Below are 18,088 nucleotides of genomic sequence, written 5' to 3'. Positions count from 1 at the left end.
GGTTGCTGGCTGTTTTTCTCGGTTGAATTTGCTTGTGAATAGGGTGTCTACTAGGTGGGTTATGGTAGATGCATTTGTTTACTCCAAATGGACCTGAGAATTGTCATAGGTACATGTAGTTATCAATTCAGTAAGCCAATGCACTCTGCTAATTTGCGCTCGACTGGTTTTGTGGGAGAAGAGAAGAAGCAAGGACTTAGTACATGAGAGCCTGGTAGCTTTTTCATGGATCTAATGACGGATTTCGTAGCCACAGTTTATTGATTGCCAAGAGACTAGGTTCTTCAACTTCACTGGCAAGGGGCGACAAAAGACCAAGACTGAACCGAAGAAGGATAAGTAGGGGTATTCGTAGAGTACGGCTGAGCCGGTAAGAAACAAACATGAAGATATAATCAAGCCGTTGAAGGGATTCGAAGGGAAAAAAAAGAGGACGAGAAAAGGGGAAAAGGTCGTTCTTTTTGATATCAAAGTTAAGACAAAACGCCAACCATATCTACAGTCCTCTTATCATTACCCAAACGCCGCGCTGAAGCCAAAACAAAAAAATTAAGAAGGGCGATAAAAAGCGAAATCAAATACCGTGTCGGCGGTTAGAAGATTGCTAATATGGAGAGAATCTGGCACGTCGCCTCTGTGTAGTTCTTCTCACTGGACCGACAGGCTGATCTTCGTCGGAATCATCGAGGGTGATCGCATTGTGAGCAGTGGTCCCGTTATGGATGGAACGGCGCGCAGTAGATCTAGCGGGCCTAACAGGCGAGGATCCCTCTTCCTCGGACGAGTCAGGGATTTCTTCAGGTGGAGGCCTCGCTGCAAGCCATGAAGCATCGCTGGGGGCTTGGAACCAGGGGGACTGGCGTGGATATTGTAGACTAGCTTGACGAGGCGGTGCAGTTTGGATTGCGTCTTCGTCCGATTCATCCGAGTCTTCCTCGACCATCTCTCTATCGTCCGATTCCCCTGAGACTTCCTGTTCCTCTTCATCAGAAGCCTCGTCGTCAAAGTAAGGTGTGGTGTCCCTGTAATTGAGCCCAAGCGGTATGGGAGGGCGGCCACCCTCAACGTCATCCACAACAGTGCCGGTGGAACGGTCTGATTCCGATTCATACATATCGCCACTTTCGAGATGATTGACTTGAGTTTCAATGAATGAACTCGTGGGCGGATGGTCGTTTTCAGCATCGATGAATGAGTCTGACTCGTCATACTCATTCTCCTCTTCGTCTTCCTCTTCATCTTCCTCTTCTTCGTCGTGTTCACCTCCATGGGTGTTACCCGAAGCGAGATAGTTGCCATGATCCACTGGGACCGGGAGCCCTATTGGGATCATACCAGGTTCATCCATCAAGTTTTCAAGCCGGTCGAAAATATGCCGGCCAGCACCTGAGGGCCAGTTAGGGCGTCCATAAATGGTAGGCCGCCTGTAATACTGAAGCGCAAAGTTGCCCCAAACGCCGTCACGTTCATCGATGTCGTCGAAGTTGTCAGCTCCCTCGGCCTCGGCCTCCTCCTCAACCATACCATCATCGAGAGAGTCTAGATCGGTCTCACTGAAGTCGGCTGATCCACTGTCATCTGTCTCCTCGGAATCCGGCCGGTATCGATAGCCGCATCCCGCGCAACTGTCTCCTTCTAATTCCCACGAGCAGACCGGACAACGAACCACTCCGTCATGCCTGTCAATGATAGGTTTGGGTGGGGGATCTTTGGGCTTGAAAAGACCCCCGAACAAACCTCCCTGAGTTGGATGATTATTGGCTTTGTCCTGGTCTAGTTTTTTTGCTTCGTCCCTTTGGTTCTTCGTATGCTCTGTAGTCGTTTCCCCTTTGTCTAAAAGCTCAGCTCGGCCTGTGAACATCTGAACCACGGCCCGAACCTGTAACACGAGATATATGTTAATAAAACGAATTTAAGGTTGTTTAAAGACTGTTAAAGCTTACCAAATAAGCTGGGGCTGGTTGGGTTTTGACGGGTGCTCGGCAATCCGGACATGTTTGCTTTGATCTTCCACCAGCAAACCATGAGGATAGACACTAAGTGAAGAGTTTTGGTCAGCTAATAGAACTACCAAGATAGCGGAATAGAAGAGACTCACTGAGTAGCAGAAAGTGTGCCCGCAGGCGATAGTAAACGGTTCGTAAAGGGGGCGGACGCATATACCACACTGTATCAAAGTGCGAATATCATCGACATGGCCTTGGAGAGTGTGGACCAGCTGTATAGCGCGCGTCAGTATCTAGTTTTTGGTCACTTTAATCAGATGCGGGAATTGACTTACCCCCGATGCCTCAGCCCCAGAACCACTTATAGCTGCCATTTTGACCTTCTGGGGCTCTTCAAGAGCTGTGTTTTCCACCCTAGGAATGTATCCCATCAACCTGAGTGCGTTTAAGGCGTCTTAGGGCGAATGCGCGAGTGTCGACGGATTGCGGTGGGGGTCCCGGAAAGTAAAAGTTTCGCAAAGTGGCAAGGTGTGATCAACAAGTTTTCGCAGAGACAAACGCTAGGAAGTCGAAGAACGCAGCGAAGACAGCGAAGACGGCGTGACGGTCTGAGATTAAGAGAAAGGTACAAGGAAAAGCAATAATATGATCCAGATTCTTTAAGTGAGAGGGCAGATGTTTTGGTGGCCTCAGGCAAGCAATCACATAATCATGAGGAAGGGGTCTCCAAGGAGCTTCGACCTGGCAACCTCAGACGTGACTTGTCACTTTCTTTTATCGATGGTCCTTCTATGACATCTACCCATCTTCAACATGTCGAGCTTGCTTAAAGGTTATTATTATTATTGTAAAAACTATCCGTATAACAAGTGCAACTATACACCTCTTACAGGTAAGGGACTTTTGTATGTGAATGAAGCCTAGGGAGATCTTACAAAACAAAGGCGTTACCTGGTTTTTGGCTTCACTTTCCTTTCATTCCTAAACTGATACCAGGTGAGCCAATCACTTATTTTTATCTTCAATAATATAGCCGATCAAGACATATTCGACCTCATTTACAACTAGATCTTGCATCGACTAGTTCACTTACATATCGTACATCATGCATCAGGACATTTAAAAAGACCCTATGCAACACAACTCAAGAGATTTTAGACCTCTCGAATGAACTTGGGGACTTTTATGTCTCTGGCATCTGATCAAATTGGATGAATAGTAATCTCATAACACCCTTCGAGCGACTGCCTACTCTGCCTATCTCTCTTGATAACTTCTTTAGTGAGAAAAACAAACATATAACTTCAATTTCTTATGCAAGGGAGGGGAAAACGCCAAATCACGACCCGAACCCATCCCTCACCTCAAAGAAAAAGATCCGCAAAGAATGGAAAACTAGAATTAAACGGTTCAAAACCATGGATCATCTCATCATGAGCTCTCCCGAGCGAAGGTGGCTGTCATCGAACACGCCTTTCTGGACCCTGTCATCTTCAATAACTCAATCTCCTTGTCCATATGCCCCAGGAAATCCATCTGTTTGCGGATGAACATGAGACTAGCCGTGTCGAATTGGCGCCTTGCTCTTTTCTGGTCCCGCATGAACCGATTGGCGTCATGGAACTGGTCCTGAAGCATCTCGAACCGATACTCCGCGAATTGATGATACAAGTCACCAAGTAGTTATTGAGACGGGCTGGACCGTCGTGAGAACACTATCATCCTTGATGGACGACGACTGAGTACGGAAATATGTTACCATTGTGATCCGCTCTGTCATCCCCAGTGCCCGGCTATTTTGAAGAGTGTGTATATACTTACTTTTTACTTTCATATCCAATCAAATATGTATATGTTGTAAGTAGGTAGTTAACTACTGCAGTGCTCATGAATATATATCCATGGATAGATAGACTAGAAGGCCACACACACTCTAAGCTTTAGGCTAGTTCAGTTGGTCCGAGAATCAGACATAACTAAGTGCTTTACCTATGTAGATGCTTCTAGAATAATATGAAACCCAATACTCTAACTAATACAGTAACTAACTAAGTAGATAACATGTTAGTTATGCGGATCTCGGGACCTTGGGGTACATTGGCCGATCTCCGCGCCAAGACTACGGATCCCCAATTCTTCCTGCGTCCAACGCTAACTTCTACTCCAATCAACCTCCACCTCCAATCTGATCTTCGAGCAACTCTTTCGCATTGTATTTTATTTCGATAAATTCGATAAATTCGATTGCCTCAATTATATCTCACAAACTTAGGAGACATACGAATTCAGTGCACCCATGGCGGCCGAGTCAACCCAAGGAGACACTCACGACAAAGCGTGGGAGAAAGCGGAGAAGAAGTTCTCACAGTATGTTTCAATGTTTCTTCCTTCTACCCTTTTCTATGTTTGTTCATTCTCAAAACGCTATATGACGTCTCTGAAGTCATCAGTGATCGCGGAGGATGTGCTCCGCGGGATCATCTTTACATGGATTGGACTATGGGGTCTTGAGAGCCACGCGGTAGCAACACAGACTAGCCCGATGATCGCATATTCATTGGGCTGAATACGTGTGGCGTTTATCTATACTGATAGCTAACTTGCAATTTTAGTAAACATGCGAGCGAGTACTACGACCCATGCCAAGACTTCGCGGATCGGAGTCTTAAGTGTATGAAACGGAATGCCTTCGAGCGCGAAATGTGCCATGATTATTTCCAGTATGTCAGAAATTCTCATATCAACAATTTGACTTGCTCTTCTTGCGACGTACCTGGCGTTTTATCTATTTCTGGCCAGCTCGTACAATATTGTCGTGATTATCATAACTGAGCTTTCTCACTGACTGATGACATTGCCTAGAGCTTATCGTGATTGCAAAAAGAACTGGGTAAGTTTGATACATGACTCCGCCGTAAACGCCTCAATCACCGGTCTCGTGCAGGTTTTGCATTCTATCCGCGAGATCTCTTGACTTTGATTCGATACGTGTCGGGGTATATTCGGTCGCTAACAAGGCACAGCTCACCCAGAAGAAAGTTTCTTTGACGCCTCAGACCAAATGAGACATTTCCACCATCCCGGACTATTGTTACCAAAAATATCGAAAACTTTTCTGGCTGGCAAGATCCCTGGAATCCCCCAAGCAGTTGTTGCATGTTCTCTTTCATCAATCCAATAATCAGAAGCCTCCCAAACCCAAACTGCTATGTGAACTGCTGTCGGGCATTGCGATCTTGCAAGGCTGGTAGAAAATGCCCATCTTTATGTCTGGCGCCGACCTGCGAGATAAGCGGCTTTATCTTTCTGGAGTTGTTTTCCTGAGACCTGACTTCTATTGGCGTATCGCACTATCTGTTAAGTTAATTTAAGCCTGTACAACATATATTAACATTCTCATAACCTTGGAGTCTTATCTATCCTGTCCAGATGTAGAGCTTCTGGTCTATGACTCATACCCAGTCAAATACAACCCTTGGGAAGCATATGAAAAATAATTGAATAGAAACTATTACTAGTTACATATATGTGAGAATCTTCAAGGTGTAGCCCTCGGAGGCCTCCTAGCAACCATGGATGCCTCAAGATTTTGATATGGCTTATTCATTGGTTTCAAGTGTGACTGCTTACGCCAATTAATGAATATGGGTTAGACTGTACACTAAGGTAATTTAACTGGCCTTTTCAATGTGTCATTCATGTCATTTCTATTTTGAAACCATGGACATCAATGTACATCAATGGTACATAGTTAAGTAGTTAGTTGGTTAGTTAAAATTCTCATAGACAGACAGTGGTTAAACTGATAAATTGTCTATTGGGTTAAGAGAGAAAGAGAAGCAGAAGAGCTATCTACCTGGGGAACAAACAATGGAGTTCACGTGACCTCGCAACAACTTCAGTTGGTTTCTTGCCGGCAGTATGGTGCGGGGACTGATTGACCGCCTACCTTTTGATCTCCTTCCCCGCCAAATAAAAAAGTGACCGGCGGCGATCACTCAAATCGAACTCAGATCTTTGACTTTTTTTAGCGCATGCTGTGCTTTGCACAGTGACCATATTATTCTGCGAAAGAATCCAATTGAACAGTTTTCCCGCAAATTGAATACCACCTCCACCATGAGCTCCAGCAATGACGCGGTGTTTCTGCGTCGCAACAACCAAATCCAAGATGCCATTGACTCGCAGAACATGAAACAGGCCTTACAGTTGATTGAGAAGCGTATGAAGAAAGGCGAGAATACGCAGTTTCTGAAGGCGAGTGATCCTCATTATCGTTTATTTCGAATTTACCCGCGGCGACGCTGTCAGTTGTACGGGACCAGCTAACACGTGAGATCGCGAGCAAACAGGCCTGGAAAGCGAATATCCTCTTCAACCATGCCGATGAAACTCACAAGAAGAAAGGCATTACAGAGACCCTTGAGCTGTGCAACGCCAATCCACCAATCTCGGATTTAGACTCTCTCGACGTACTTCACCGCACGCTGCAGAAGATGGATGACCATACCGAGCTTCGGAGCGTTATATGGGAGCGAGCAGCTAAGGCAAAGCCACAAGATCATGCTCTTCAGATGAGGTGGTTCAAGTTCGGATATGAGGCTGGTGACTGGAAGTCAGCCCAGAAAGTGAGTTGGGAAGAAGCCTATGTTACATTGGCATGGTATTGAGGTCCAAATTGCTAATGAGTGCCATCGTTCGTATTGCAGGCTGCTATGAGTCTCCAAAAAAACTTTCCTCGGGAGCGAAAGTACTATTTCTGGGCCATTTTCCTCTGTTATCTCGTTTCAGATGATGCGGCTAGCTCGGACATGGACCGCAAGTTGTTCGGGACACTTGCGTATCGCTTTGCTCAGAAGGCAGTAGCCGATGTACCCTCTAATCCGGTATGTAACTTTCCCCCAAAGACTACAAGCGCACCGAAGATTGGATATAATATTTGGGCATAAATGACTGACATAATCCATGGCTTACTACAGGCTGAATTGCTAAGCTCTCCGAGAGCCATACAAACCGCCGAGGAACTTCTCTTGGTTATTCGAATTCTCCAATCGCAAGGTCGATGGGCAGAAATTGTGCAGGTTCTCGATAGCGAGAAAACTGGTCTCAGCTCTCGGATTGTTAATAACGACAGGAGTTTCATGCTAGTCAAAGTCGTTGGTCTGGGGGCTGCCGAACTCTGGGAAGATGGGTACTCGTACGTCAAAAGTCTGCTTGCTGTGTCTGAAGACGAAGCAGAGCGCAGCACTCTGCATGAGCGTGATAATTGGAAATACTGGAACTTGCTCATCTTAGCCGTGCGTCGTCTTGAAAGCAGTCCGGAGTATGTATCCCAATGTTTTACTTCTACACGATCAAACCCTCAGCTAACAAATGATTACCTACTTCGTAGGCTACTTTCAGACTCGCAGCAGCATATCGAGAAATTCATCGAATTCAGTCCAAAGTCGCGCAATGCGCACATTGCTCTCATGGACATAGTCCTAACCGGGTTTAAACGAGGCGAGCGGACTGAGGATGATCTAGTTGTTGCGTGCCAAAGATACTTCGACCAACACAAGCACAAACTCTATGCTTTTAAAGACTTAAGAGGGCTTTTGGAGACCCGTGATGACGCTTTGATTCACCGAGTAGCTCAAAGTTGCATGGACAGCGTCGAAGGGAAACCCGTAAGTGCAAATTCTGCTGAACCCAGTCAATGCGAGCTAATCAACATTCCAGGATGATGCCATTCCATTGATCAATGCGTACAAGCTACAGTACTGCGACCGTATTTCAGGCAAGAGCAACGCATCCAAATCTATTATTGAGACTCTTGTCCGCAATTGTCTTTACTTTTACGATGCGTTCACACTTTTAGGAAAGACCAAGGATCCAAAGAAAGAAAGCCAACCAGATACTGCTTCCGCAATGGAAAGTCGGCCCACTGATGACTTCTGTATCATTGCCGCAATGGCCCTTCTTCAGCCCAACCCAGCTGATCTGGCATCTGAAAAAGTCAGCAACACTGCCCTGATTCGCGCCGCTGGGATTCTGGAACATCTTCTAATCGATTCACCGCATAACTACGAGGCGATTCTGATGTTGATTCGCATTTATGTTCTTCTCGGCGCCGGTTCCATTGCTATGAGGTGGTTTGGCAAGCTATCTGTCAAGCAAATGCAGTATGACAGTGTTGCTCATAACCTTTTCACCCGTTTTGCCACCATCCACCCTCATCCCGCGCCTCCTATCGAGGGCGGAGAGTATAAGGATTTTGAACCGCAAGTTGCATTTATCGGCGCTCTTGACTTTTATCGTAGTGCAAACTTCACTATCAAGAACTCTTTGATAAAAGGTCTTGATGATGGAACTTACGTCAATCTAGACGACACAATCGAACTTCAAAGACGCATCGGGGACAGTATCTGCCGGAGAATGTGGGCTCTGGACTTACGGCGGATGCAAAGAATCCGTAAAGGAAACCACTTGGCCCTCCATGAGGACGTCGGTCAGCAACCCCCAGTCTCTCATGTACTCCTAGCATACTTGAATACTAACCACCTTATAGCCCAGGATACATCACCAGCTCAAGATCAGCGGAAGTATGATGCTTTTATGAACCTGGAACGTTGTGATCAATCTCCATTTGAGCACCGATTGCGCGCAGGCCCGGTTCCCAGGGTAAGTTTGTTTGCTTGAGTGACACCGCGGCGGCACCGACTAATGCCTATATAGGAAAACTGGTTGGCATCCGCCCGACTTACTGATCGACTTTTCAGTGTTCTCGAGAGCATCGGCAGTCAGAAGCCAGTCGTCTTGAAGCTAGAGCTGCCCGAAATCGGCAAATTGTCGCTCTCCCAGACCGATGCTGACCATACTGTCGCTGAGATTGATGCAACAAAGATTCACGTAGAATTGTTGAAAGTGGCTATGTTTATGGCTGGATCCAAGGCCCATACTTCTACCGAAATTGAGACTTCTCTCGGCGAGGTAGAGAATTGGTTGAAGGTTAAAAGAGAGGATCTAGCTCTGAAAGACACTAAGAAGTCTTGTCTTATCATGAGAACGACCGTCGAGTTCATTCCAGGCACCCCAGGTGCCCCAACATGGGAATATTTCCATGTCATCTGGACCCTCGTGGAGACCCTCCAGGCTCTGTGGAATATTTTCGATCTGGATTCTCGAAAGGCCGCGAAGACCGCCAAGCTCCCTGCCGAACAAATGAAGAGACTGAATACTCTTGTTCGCGAAGTTTTCGAGGATGTTCGTTCGAACACCCGCAGTTTGAAACAGAGCCTTACCGAATCAGCTACTCTCAGTACACTCATCGACATGGTCAAGCGTGGCGATGCCACTGATGAATACGAGAAGCCGCTCCAGGATGTTTTGGAGAAGGCGTTGGATGAATCTGCACTTGAATTATTCTGTGGAGAGCTGAGGGAGAGCTGGGAGGATGCACTTGACGGAGTGCTGACTGCCAGGCTTTAATGCTGAACTTCCAGAATTGCAAGGACTGAATCATGTGTTCATGAAAATTCATAGTTGGAGTACATGTAAACCAAATCTACGACAGAGTTGATGTTAACAAGTCAGATGCAGTCCAGGTAGTAAAGGTTGATCTATATAAAAAAGGGCAAACGTTTATCACGTGCTATGCCAAGTCCTTTGGTGCCCGAAGGGTAAGGTATTAACGCTAGTCCCGATCCATCCAGCCCTAGCCCTAGTCACTCGCCTACCGCACCAACGCCAAGGCTCCATTTTGCGGTTCCAGGCAAAAGACCAGGCGATTTTCACACGGCTCCCTCACCTCCTCTTCGACAACCTCCGCCAACCCCTTCAGTCAACAACCGTCGAGATGGCCGAACGCTCCGGAATTGTGGTCGGACTCAACGCGGGCCGGGTACGTTCTTACTGTCTTTTTGCACCATGTTTTTCGGTCGTTTGAAGGTCTCCCAAGGTCTCTTCTTTCTTTTCGTTCGGTCTGTTGGTCCATTCAAGACCAGTCGGGTCAGGGTTTATCGCGGAAACACTGGGGATTATCACGGCAAGGAGGATTGCGATTGAATCGCCCATTGGAAAAACCAGAGACTCGTTGGGGGAAAATTTCGATATCACGGAACACTTTTTGGATTCGACTTTGGCACGGAAGCCAGCACTCGCCTACCACGCAACCCTCATCTGACCACGCTATGAACCCACCCCGACAGACAGACACGAAAAGCCAATAGAAGAGAACATTGGGACCTGCGGGCGTTACATGAGACTTGGCGAAACAGACATACTGACTGGGCTCTTGTATAGAAAACCACCGCCCTCAACACCCCCAAGACCCGCATCTCGCGCACCAAGGGCAAGTCTTCCCGTCGCACCGCTTTCGTCCGCGAAATCGCCCAGGAGGTCGTTGGTCTCGCTCCCTACGAGCGCCGCATCATTGAGTTGCTGCGCAACGCCCAGGACAAGCGTGCCCGCAAGCTCGCTAAGAAGCGCGTACGTTTACTCTCAATCCTTTTTTCCACTTTCGCCTGGTTGGCTCTGTTACATGGACTACGTTGGATTGGGGTCGATTTGGCCAAGCCTTGCTGTACCGGAATGGTACTGTATGGGTCAATCTTGCAGAGGAAGATTAATTTCAATCCCTGCTTGGACAAGCCCATACAGTTGCTGTTCTGTTTACTAGCGACCGAGACCTATGGCCAAAGTCAACGATTTCCATTAGGACCAGAGCTCGACCAGTCGATTCATTTGAGTTAACACTTTTGCTAACTTCATATCCAGCTCGGTACTTTCGGCCGCGGCAAGGCCAAGGTTGAGTCCATGCAGAAGGTTATTGCTGAGTCTCGCCGCACCGCTGCTCACTAAATTTTCCGACCCGTTCCTGTTTTTCTTTCGTTTTAACGACTCGACGCAAAAAAAGCGTGATTCTCGGATCGGAAAGGGGGTTTCGTGGCCATTGGGCGTGCATGAAGGGGAAGGCAAATATGGGATTCCTTCTCTGTCGTATGGAGTGAAACCATAATGAAAACAATTATTCAACCATTTCACGTTTGATATTTGCAATTGAGCCACTTTCTAAATGGAGGTTTACGACGTAGATGGAAATGCGTATAGTCATCCAAGTAAGAAGGTTGACTTCATATACGTTCATGGCTGTATGAAGAGCCGACAGCATCTCAATGGCTTTACATAAATAACACCATGCTTTTGGTGGCAAGTCTGCAGAGCGTTACATTATCGTTTGGGGTTATCTATACAAGTATATAAATGATGTTAGAAAGGCATGTGATTCAAGTCTATCTGCACATCTAAGATGTCAATACGTCTTCAAAGGATGCGCCACATAGATAAGTCATGATCATCAAGAGCAGCATAGCATATGCCGCCCACCTGAACCAAATACATTCCATCATCACAATTTCATTTCTTACCGGGTAGCTTTAGCCACTTAGGCATACCGCCACTTTTCCGTGCCCCGCTGGGCTTATCACCGCCCTGAGCGCTACTCGGGCCCGGCTGTGAGGGAGCAGGCACATCTTCTTTGAGCTCCAGTGGTTGCTCTACCTTGAGCTGTTGAGCCTGGCTCCGAAGCTCGGGGCGTAGAATCTCCGCTCGGCGTTCATGAACAAACGAGGCAGCGGTATCAGCCCAAGAGAAGTTGACGAGCACACGGCCAGCGAGTCCGAGGTCTTTAATCAGACGCTTCTTGTCTGATGGGGGTATGGCGTTGGTATGCTTGGACCGGGATACACCGTGGACAGTGAGAGTGAAGTTCTCGCTGACGAACGGTGGAGCAAGACACCCACGTGCGAATTCATATAACGATTGTCCTGTCTCCGCGGTCCCAAATTTGGCAATCACTTGGCTCTGATCTGGAAAACGGATCTTCACGTTGACCTCGTGGATTGCTGCTCGCCTTGCTGCTTCTGCCTCTGCCTTGGCGGCGATCTCGGCGTCCGTTGGCAAGCGCTTTGGGCGAGAGGACTCGTTGAGTAACCGCTGGTGCAGTTTTGCGTGCTCGATAGAGGGTATGTAATCACTCTCATTGTAGTCTAATTTTGCTGACGAAGGTGTGTCTTCCGAGGGAGGGGAGAAGACGGTAACCGTTCGGCCAGAGTCGACCGTGGAAGTGGCCAGTCCGGAGATATCTTGGGGAGGGGCAACTTCGTCCGATGCGGCGGTGACGGCGGAGGGCTCCGGCTGCAATGAACTAGAGAGATCTTGAGCAGGCTCCTTGCTTGTGCTGTCAGCAGGAGCTGCTGCGGGCGGTAGTGCGGACGCTGTTTTCTTATCCTGTGCCGAAGGAGCTTCATCCTCTGAGGACTTGAAGAACTCGCCAATCTTGACCATGGCTTCCTCGATAGGCTCATCGGTCCGTCGGAAACTTAGTCGAATAAGAACATTGCCGCTGTTGAAACCTAGCTGGGCTAGGGTTTTCTGTAGATCCGTGAAGCTCGATACTTCACGTTCTAAAATCTGTAGGACGGGGATCTCATAGTACAGTCGTCCGGCGACATCTCCACCATCGGCAGAGGGCACTGCACGTGAAGTGAGGTTCCGTACTGGGCCACTCCCTGCAACGCCCGCCTCGAACTTGCGTAGTACCATCCATAGTGTAGTCGTACTAGGAAATTTATCTAGTATGCGGCCATTCGGGGCATCACGAGCCTCAGATTCGGGCAGTTGTAAGCCGACAGTTACGACTGACGGGGACCGAGAGAGTTGAACAAGTTCAAGCTTCGCGCCGGAGCTAAGACCAGACAAACGATAGGAAAGAGAAAGGTCCAACTGCTTGCGATTGTGTCTATTACATAGACAAGACTGGGTTAGAGTTATCATGAGGGAAAAGAAAGACCAACTCACTTTAATGAATACTGACTAGCGTTATATCCAAGCTTTGAACATGCTTCCTGTAGGATATCGGTCAAGTGTTTGGTGGGAGTAGTTTTGATTGTTGCCCGCCTGGCTGTCGCGTCGATCACCACAACGTGGGCACTCATTGTGTTATAGAGAATCTTAGCTCTGACAATAAAGTAGAGCAAGTTCAATATTTCAACAGATAGATCTCAAATGGATAAATGAAAGTAAAGAGGTGAAAAAAATGGTGAAACTCGAATGCGGGGAGAAATATGGTGCAGAAGGTAGTCGAAGCATACGAAACAGGCAGCGGTGCGGGCGTCATCTGAGCTCTCGCGTACCTCAGAGCTTCCCCGTCATCAACTCATCTTCATCACCTCCCCCAACCCGCCCCCTTCTCAACCACATTTTCTCTTCTTTTTTCTTGTGCTTTAGCTCTGGAATATCTCTGTTATATTGAATTGCATTGAAACACTGCAATAATGGTAAGAAAAATGCGCCCTTTGTCCCTATCGTCCACGAATCTCTGGACCTCAAAGCTGACCGACTTCTCCCATCACAGTCCAACCCCTTCGACATCAGTATGCCGGAACCTTGTCCCTTGTGAATATCCAACCAAAATACTAATCATTATGCAGATGGCGGTGCCTGTGTCGCCATGGTGGGCAAGGACTGCGTCGCCATCGCCTGTGACCTTCGCCTGGGCATGCAGTCCCTGACCATCTCCAACAACTTCCCCAAGATCTTCAACTACGCTCCATCCACCTATCTCGGCCTGACTGGCCTCGCCACCGATGTCAACACCGTCTCCGATCTCTTCCGTTACAAGGTCAACATGTACCGACTGCGCGAGGAGCGCGACATCGCACCGCAGACCCTCGCCAACCTAGTGAGCTCATCGCTGTATGAGAAGCGCTTCGGTCCTTACTTTGTCAGCCCTGTGTTGGCTGGTATCAACCCAACAACGGGGAAGCCGTTCATCTGCGGCTTTGACAGCATTGGCTGTATCGATTTCGCCAAGGACTTCATTGTCAGCGGAACAGCAAGCGACCAGCTCTTCGGTACTTGCGAGGGTCTGTGGGAGCCTGATCTGGTATGTATCCTATAATTTTGGCTATTATACCCCTACTAGATGCGCTGTCTAACACACTTTGTCATTACAGGCCCCTGAGGACCTCTTCGAGACGATCTCACAAGCACTGCTTAGCGCGGTGGACCGAGATGCTCTCTCCGGTTGGGGCGCCCAGGTTTACATTATAGAGAAGGACAAGGTTACCCAGCGGTTATTGAAGGGACGACAGGATTAGATTTGGGGAAGTGGTTGTTTTGGGCTTTCCGTTGGTTTGAGGGCAAATCCCGGCGTCTACGGTCTTCACTGGATGATATGTGCCGTGTACGGTCAATCAATGACGGGATAGCACAAGAGCAACGTGAGAGCGGTTGATACCTGAGCCGAAGGGCAATTTTGTTCTTTGGCTCCATGTTTCTCTTAGTCTTATCACGATAATAAAAGGCCCCCCGTTGTCACGTCACGGCAGTGTTCCAATTTCCAACATCAATCCAACGCATTAACTAGGGAAATAGTCATTAACCGATTTTCGACAATCAGTGCCCATCCTAAATCTGTTGACCTTTGTCTTACCTACTAGCATGCAGGGATGTGCTAGATGTCTGTCTTCCATGTTTTGGATTACTCTGGCAAAGGGTAGTTTCCTTACACACTATTTCGCTATCCATGAGTCCAATTTCCGAAGAGGCCACTAAGCCAACGCATGGATATGAAAACAAGAACAACATTAACCAAGTATATGGAACTCGAGAGGCAAACAACACGAGTCCAAGGCAAGATCGAATACAAAATCGGACATCCTTTGTCTCTCGAAGCAAGGAGCATGTTGCTATACATTCTTTGCAACCACACACCAAGTTATCCCCCAAAGGCCTCGATCAAAGGTCAATCAAGTGAAATTTTCAATACCCATCTCTGTCGGCTACCGCTCCGTAGGCTGGCCCATTATTGCCTAGGAACCTTTTGATATCAGACGACAGCAACTCAGGCACTTCCCAGGCCGCAAAATGACCACCATGATCATATTCCGTTTCCTGCACAACATTTCCAATGGACCGATACCACGCCATAGGCCACATAATGATCTCCTCTCGGAACTGCGCCACTGCAAAGCGTACACTCTGCGGTGCCTGAGCCGCGAGGATTTGTTCGAGCGACATGTAATTCAGGTCTGCTTGTTCCAGCAGATCCTCCTGAGAGCTATCATCCGACACATATGAACTCCCACCTCGTTTCGGCGCTGAAGCCTCATAGTAGATCCTCGTTGACGCCACTGGGCCCGCCGTGGAGAAGTAGTATATACTCACCCAGGTCAAGATCTCCTCATCCGTCCAGGGGTACTTGTCGGACCAAGTGTGCATCTTGTCGTAGATCCAAGCTAGTAATCCGACAGGACTGTCGTGAAGTCCGTAACCTAGAGTCTGTGGCCGGGTCTCTTGCTGTTTCATGTATGCGTTGCCGCGGGTGAAATATCCAAATGTCCGGGCGATGTAGCCACGGTCTTTCGCCGAGAATGGCACACACAGCAGTGATTTGATGAACAGGTAGGGACTTCGCCATGGGTAGGGTGGCATGACGGGTATAAAGTTCAGGTGGATGGCTTGGGTGTGTTGAGGGTAGTACTGAGACATGGTACGGGCGATCATGCTTCCCCAATCGCCTCCTTGAATTACTGCTCTGGAATTAGTTGGTCTCTTCTCGTGGGGACAGATGGTGCTTACCATATTCCTCATAGCCTAGCGTGATCATCACTTTGTGTAGAGCCTCGGCGTACTGTGCCAGCCCAAACCCTCTCTACTTCGGTTGTTAGGATGTACTCGACAGTGCTGATACATAGTATTATTCAGCATACCTTCTTGACGCCCTGCGAGAATCCAAAATTGGGCAACGAAGGTGCTACGACGTCGAATACTGGGCCATCCCCGTTGCTCTCAGTGAGAAGTGGGATAAGCTTAGTGGCTTCGAGGAAGCTACCAGGCCCTGGTATACGAACAATAAATTAGCAAGCCCGACAAAGATACATATGTAGGAAGTCCTAGGGGCTAGATACACCCATGAATGAAAAGCAATGGAATTGCTTTCGAATTTCCGCTCCGGTGATACACGGTATGTATATTCAGTTCCCCGAAGCCCTCTACTCCTACTCGAACATTGACTTGCTTGAGTTGTTCATTTAACTTCTGTTCTTGTGTACGCCAGTCAAACTTCTCGCGCCACACATCGACGAGTCTCTTAATCTCAAGTAGAGGGACGCCCATATCCCACTCCGAAGCATCAAGCTCATCGGGGAAGGTGGTGTGCTCCAGCTTCTGGCGCAGCTGCTGGATTTGCTCGTCAGGAACAGCGATGTTGTATGGGGTGACTGAGGTCATGGTTGTAGATCTGTGTTTGATCAGAATTATTGGAATGGTAAGATTCGTTGCTACATTTGTAAACACGCAGATATGTTCACAGTGACGCTCGGGCTGTTTGAATTGTTACCTCGGTTTCACAGTTCTGACAGTTGAGAGTACGTATGTACCTAGTTAGTTTGAACGGATGCGCATAATAACCAAAAATATATGAACTGTCAGTATTGAAAATCCAAGTTAATTCGTCATAATTAACATGCTGTACTACGAAGATGTATTCCGTATAGGGACCAGGCATCAAAACCCCCTTGTAGGTGGAGACCCGCACATCACACCGTACAGCGCCCGTATAGTTCGTATATGTACTTCCCTATATACTCCCGAAGGAGTAAATATTGGAGTCATGGTCACATAACGTCTGACACGTCAGTTGTCGCTGATCCGGTGTTAGTTGGTGAACGATTGGTTACTGAGCATCCTCTCTGCCGAAGAGTTGGACGTCCAATCATCCATCTATCGCCGCCACGAAACGTGATCCAATCCCGTGGAGAAATAGTGACTGGAGGGATGCTTTTATCAACTACGTCGACGCATCAAGCAAGGTGTCCAATATAAGCCTCTGGGCCGTGTGGACTTGATCCCTATCGAGCAAGTTTCATAGTGGCCTAGCGATTCCGCGCCTGCTACTATTACCTCGACCAAGTTCTTGCCTTACGAAAGCCCGCTGGCTGTCCACACGGATAAGCTATTACATCCATTTATTGGTCTCCTATATCATGGAGTCTGAAGCATTTATTAGCGCGTTCCTCGACGCATGCGGCGATTAACTACCGAGAACCTCGACGAGGGACTTCAACTCGCAACGGAGGAGGCACACCCTGATGTTGTGGCCACTCTATTCGACGCCGGCGCACGCGCGACTTCTGCGAAGGACCGCCTTGCCGGGAGGCAACCGCAGATGCCAGGCATTATTCGCCAGTTCTTCGATCATGGCCTTGATCCTAATGCGTCCACTTCTGATGGCCAGCCTTTTCTATGGTAAATTGTCCACTTAAGGAGCTAAAGGTCGTTGGCTAACTTCTAGTAGCAGCCTTCTATCGAACACTGCCCTCCGCCCGCGAATTCCTCGTACGAGGCGCTGATCCAAACCGTTGTAGCCCGAGGCCACCATCCCCCCTCGCGATTGGAGGGTCCCCCCTCGCCCGCGCTATTGCGACCGTCCGTGGAGAAGATGTATCTCGAATTGAGCTACTTCTTGCATACGGGGCCAAGCTAGATTCACATCTACTCTTTAGAGCCATAGCTCCGCGCGTGAGGCAAAAGGAATTCACGATCAAGTTTCTTCTAGCTAAGTGCCTCGATCCTAATGTAACAGATAAAACATGGGGGACTCCTCTACATCGCGCTATCGATCTTGGTCTGCCGAATATCATCAAAGTGCTGCTAGACACGGGCGCAGACCGACCAGCGGGCACGCGATACCATGACGAGTCCCCGTTGCAAATGGCTGAGAGGTCACAACATCCTAAGAAGCAGGCTATGCTTGATCTCCTTCGGTCTCAGCAGGCTTACGATTGACTATCTAGGTCATATGTGACCTCATGAGATATTCAACAAGAAACAACCTCTAGTCCTTAGAGTTACAGAAATAGAGCACCTATAGGCTTCTATACCGGACTACCTTCAGAAACACAGCACCATGGCTATGTATATATAGAAACATACTAATCATTCAGAAATCAGTTGAAAACCTTGCAAAGAACAAAAAAGGACGCATAGAGAATGCTTACAACGTATAACATGAAATATAAATAGGAGTAGATTGAATGGTCCCAAAAGTACTGAGTACCTAATATCTCCATAGATAATACCAGGGTACAGCAGGTACC

At 48.0% G+C, this 18,088-nt stretch overlaps 9 protein-coding genes across 9 annotated transcripts; 5 read left to right on the top strand and 4 right to left on the bottom strand.

Moving 5' to 3' along the window:
* Positions 1–604: 604 nt before the first annotated feature.
* On the bottom strand, positions 605–2,377 carry N7516_006091 (uncharacterized protein; the record flags this gene model as incomplete). The annotated part of the gene is made up of 4 exons (XM_057218811.1): positions 605–1,879; positions 1,944–2,036; positions 2,099–2,218; positions 2,282–2,377. 4 exons carry the CDS (start codon positions 2,375–2,377, stop codon positions 605–607), a joined length of 1,584 nt encoding a protein of 527 aa, XP_057072902.1.
* A 1,000-nt stretch (positions 2,378–3,377) lies between these two features.
* Positions 3,378–3,584, bottom strand: N7516_006090 (uncharacterized protein; the record flags this gene model as incomplete). The annotated part of the gene is made up of 1 exon (XM_057218810.1): positions 3,378–3,584. The coding sequence occupies one exon, from the start codon at positions 3,582–3,584 to the stop codon at positions 3,378–3,380; it is 207 nt and encodes a 68-aa protein (XP_057072901.1).
* Positions 3,585–4,242: 658 nt separating this feature from the next.
* N7516_006089 (uncharacterized protein) lies at positions 4,243–5,011 on the top strand (the record flags this gene model as incomplete). The annotated part of the gene is made up of 4 exons (XM_057218809.1): positions 4,243–4,313; positions 4,559–4,666; positions 4,809–4,836; positions 4,970–5,011. The coding sequence occupies 4 exons, from the start codon at positions 4,243–4,245 to the stop codon at positions 5,009–5,011; spliced, it is 249 nt and encodes an 82-aa protein (XP_057072900.1).
* Positions 5,012–6,065: 1,054 nt separating this feature from the next.
* On the top strand, positions 6,066–9,416 carry N7516_006088 (MDM20/NAA25 family protein; the record flags this gene model as incomplete). Its single annotated transcript, XM_057218808.1, has 8 exons — positions 6,066–6,168; positions 6,258–6,574; positions 6,656–6,832; positions 6,926–7,269; positions 7,339–7,615; positions 7,668–8,436; positions 8,497–8,609; positions 8,664–9,416. 8 exons carry the CDS (start codon positions 6,066–6,068, stop codon positions 9,414–9,416), a joined length of 2,853 nt encoding a protein of 950 aa, XP_057072899.1.
* Positions 9,417–9,783: 367 nt separating this feature from the next.
* On the top strand, positions 9,784–10,787 carry N7516_006087 (60S ribosomal protein eL36; the record flags this gene model as incomplete). Its single annotated transcript, XM_057218807.1, has 3 exons — positions 9,784–9,828; positions 10,230–10,415; positions 10,704–10,787. The coding sequence occupies 3 exons, from the start codon at positions 9,784–9,786 to the stop codon at positions 10,785–10,787; spliced, it is 315 nt and encodes a 104-aa protein (XP_057072898.1).
* Positions 10,788–11,342: 555 nt separating this feature from the next.
* On the bottom strand, positions 11,343–12,973 carry N7516_006086 (putative UBX domain protein; the record flags this gene model as incomplete). The annotated part of the gene is made up of 2 exons (XM_057218806.1): positions 11,343–12,726; positions 12,786–12,973. Coding segments are annotated over 2 exons (1,572 nt in total), but the record flags the coding sequence as incomplete, so codon positions are not given.
* Positions 12,974–13,261: 288 nt separating this feature from the next.
* pup3 (proteasome core particle subunit beta 3) lies at positions 13,262–14,086 on the top strand (the record flags this gene model as incomplete). Its single annotated transcript, XM_057218805.1, has 4 exons — positions 13,262–13,264; positions 13,342–13,360; positions 13,418–13,872; positions 13,943–14,086. 4 exons carry the CDS (start codon positions 13,262–13,264, stop codon positions 14,084–14,086), a joined length of 621 nt encoding a protein of 206 aa, XP_057072896.1.
* Positions 14,087–14,750: 664 nt separating this feature from the next.
* N7516_006084 (epoxide hydrolase) lies at positions 14,751–16,220 on the bottom strand (the record flags this gene model as incomplete). The annotated part of the gene is made up of 4 exons (XM_057218804.1): positions 14,751–15,520; positions 15,570–15,642; positions 15,701–15,828; positions 15,899–16,220. 4 exons carry the CDS (start codon positions 16,218–16,220, stop codon positions 14,751–14,753), a joined length of 1,293 nt encoding a protein of 430 aa, XP_057072895.1.
* A 793-nt stretch (positions 16,221–17,013) lies between these two features.
* Positions 17,014–17,777, top strand: N7516_006083 (ankyrin repeat domain-containing protein; the record flags this gene model as incomplete). The annotated part of the gene is made up of 2 exons (XM_057218803.1): positions 17,014–17,221; positions 17,287–17,777. The coding sequence occupies 2 exons, from the start codon at positions 17,014–17,016 to the stop codon at positions 17,775–17,777; spliced, it is 699 nt and encodes a 232-aa protein (XP_057072894.1).
* Between the last annotated feature and the right edge of the window lie 311 nt (positions 17,778–18,088).

Source organism: Penicillium verrucosum, assembly GCF_028828655.1.
Source record: "Penicillium verrucosum strain IBT 35672 chromosome Unknown utg000002l_segment0_segment0, whole genome shotgun sequence".
NCBI classification, from domain to species: Eukaryota; Fungi; Ascomycota; class Eurotiomycetes; order Eurotiales; family Aspergillaceae; genus Penicillium; species Penicillium verrucosum.
Note: the sequence above shows the minus strand (reverse complement) of the source record. Positions and strands in the feature narration are given on the sequence as shown.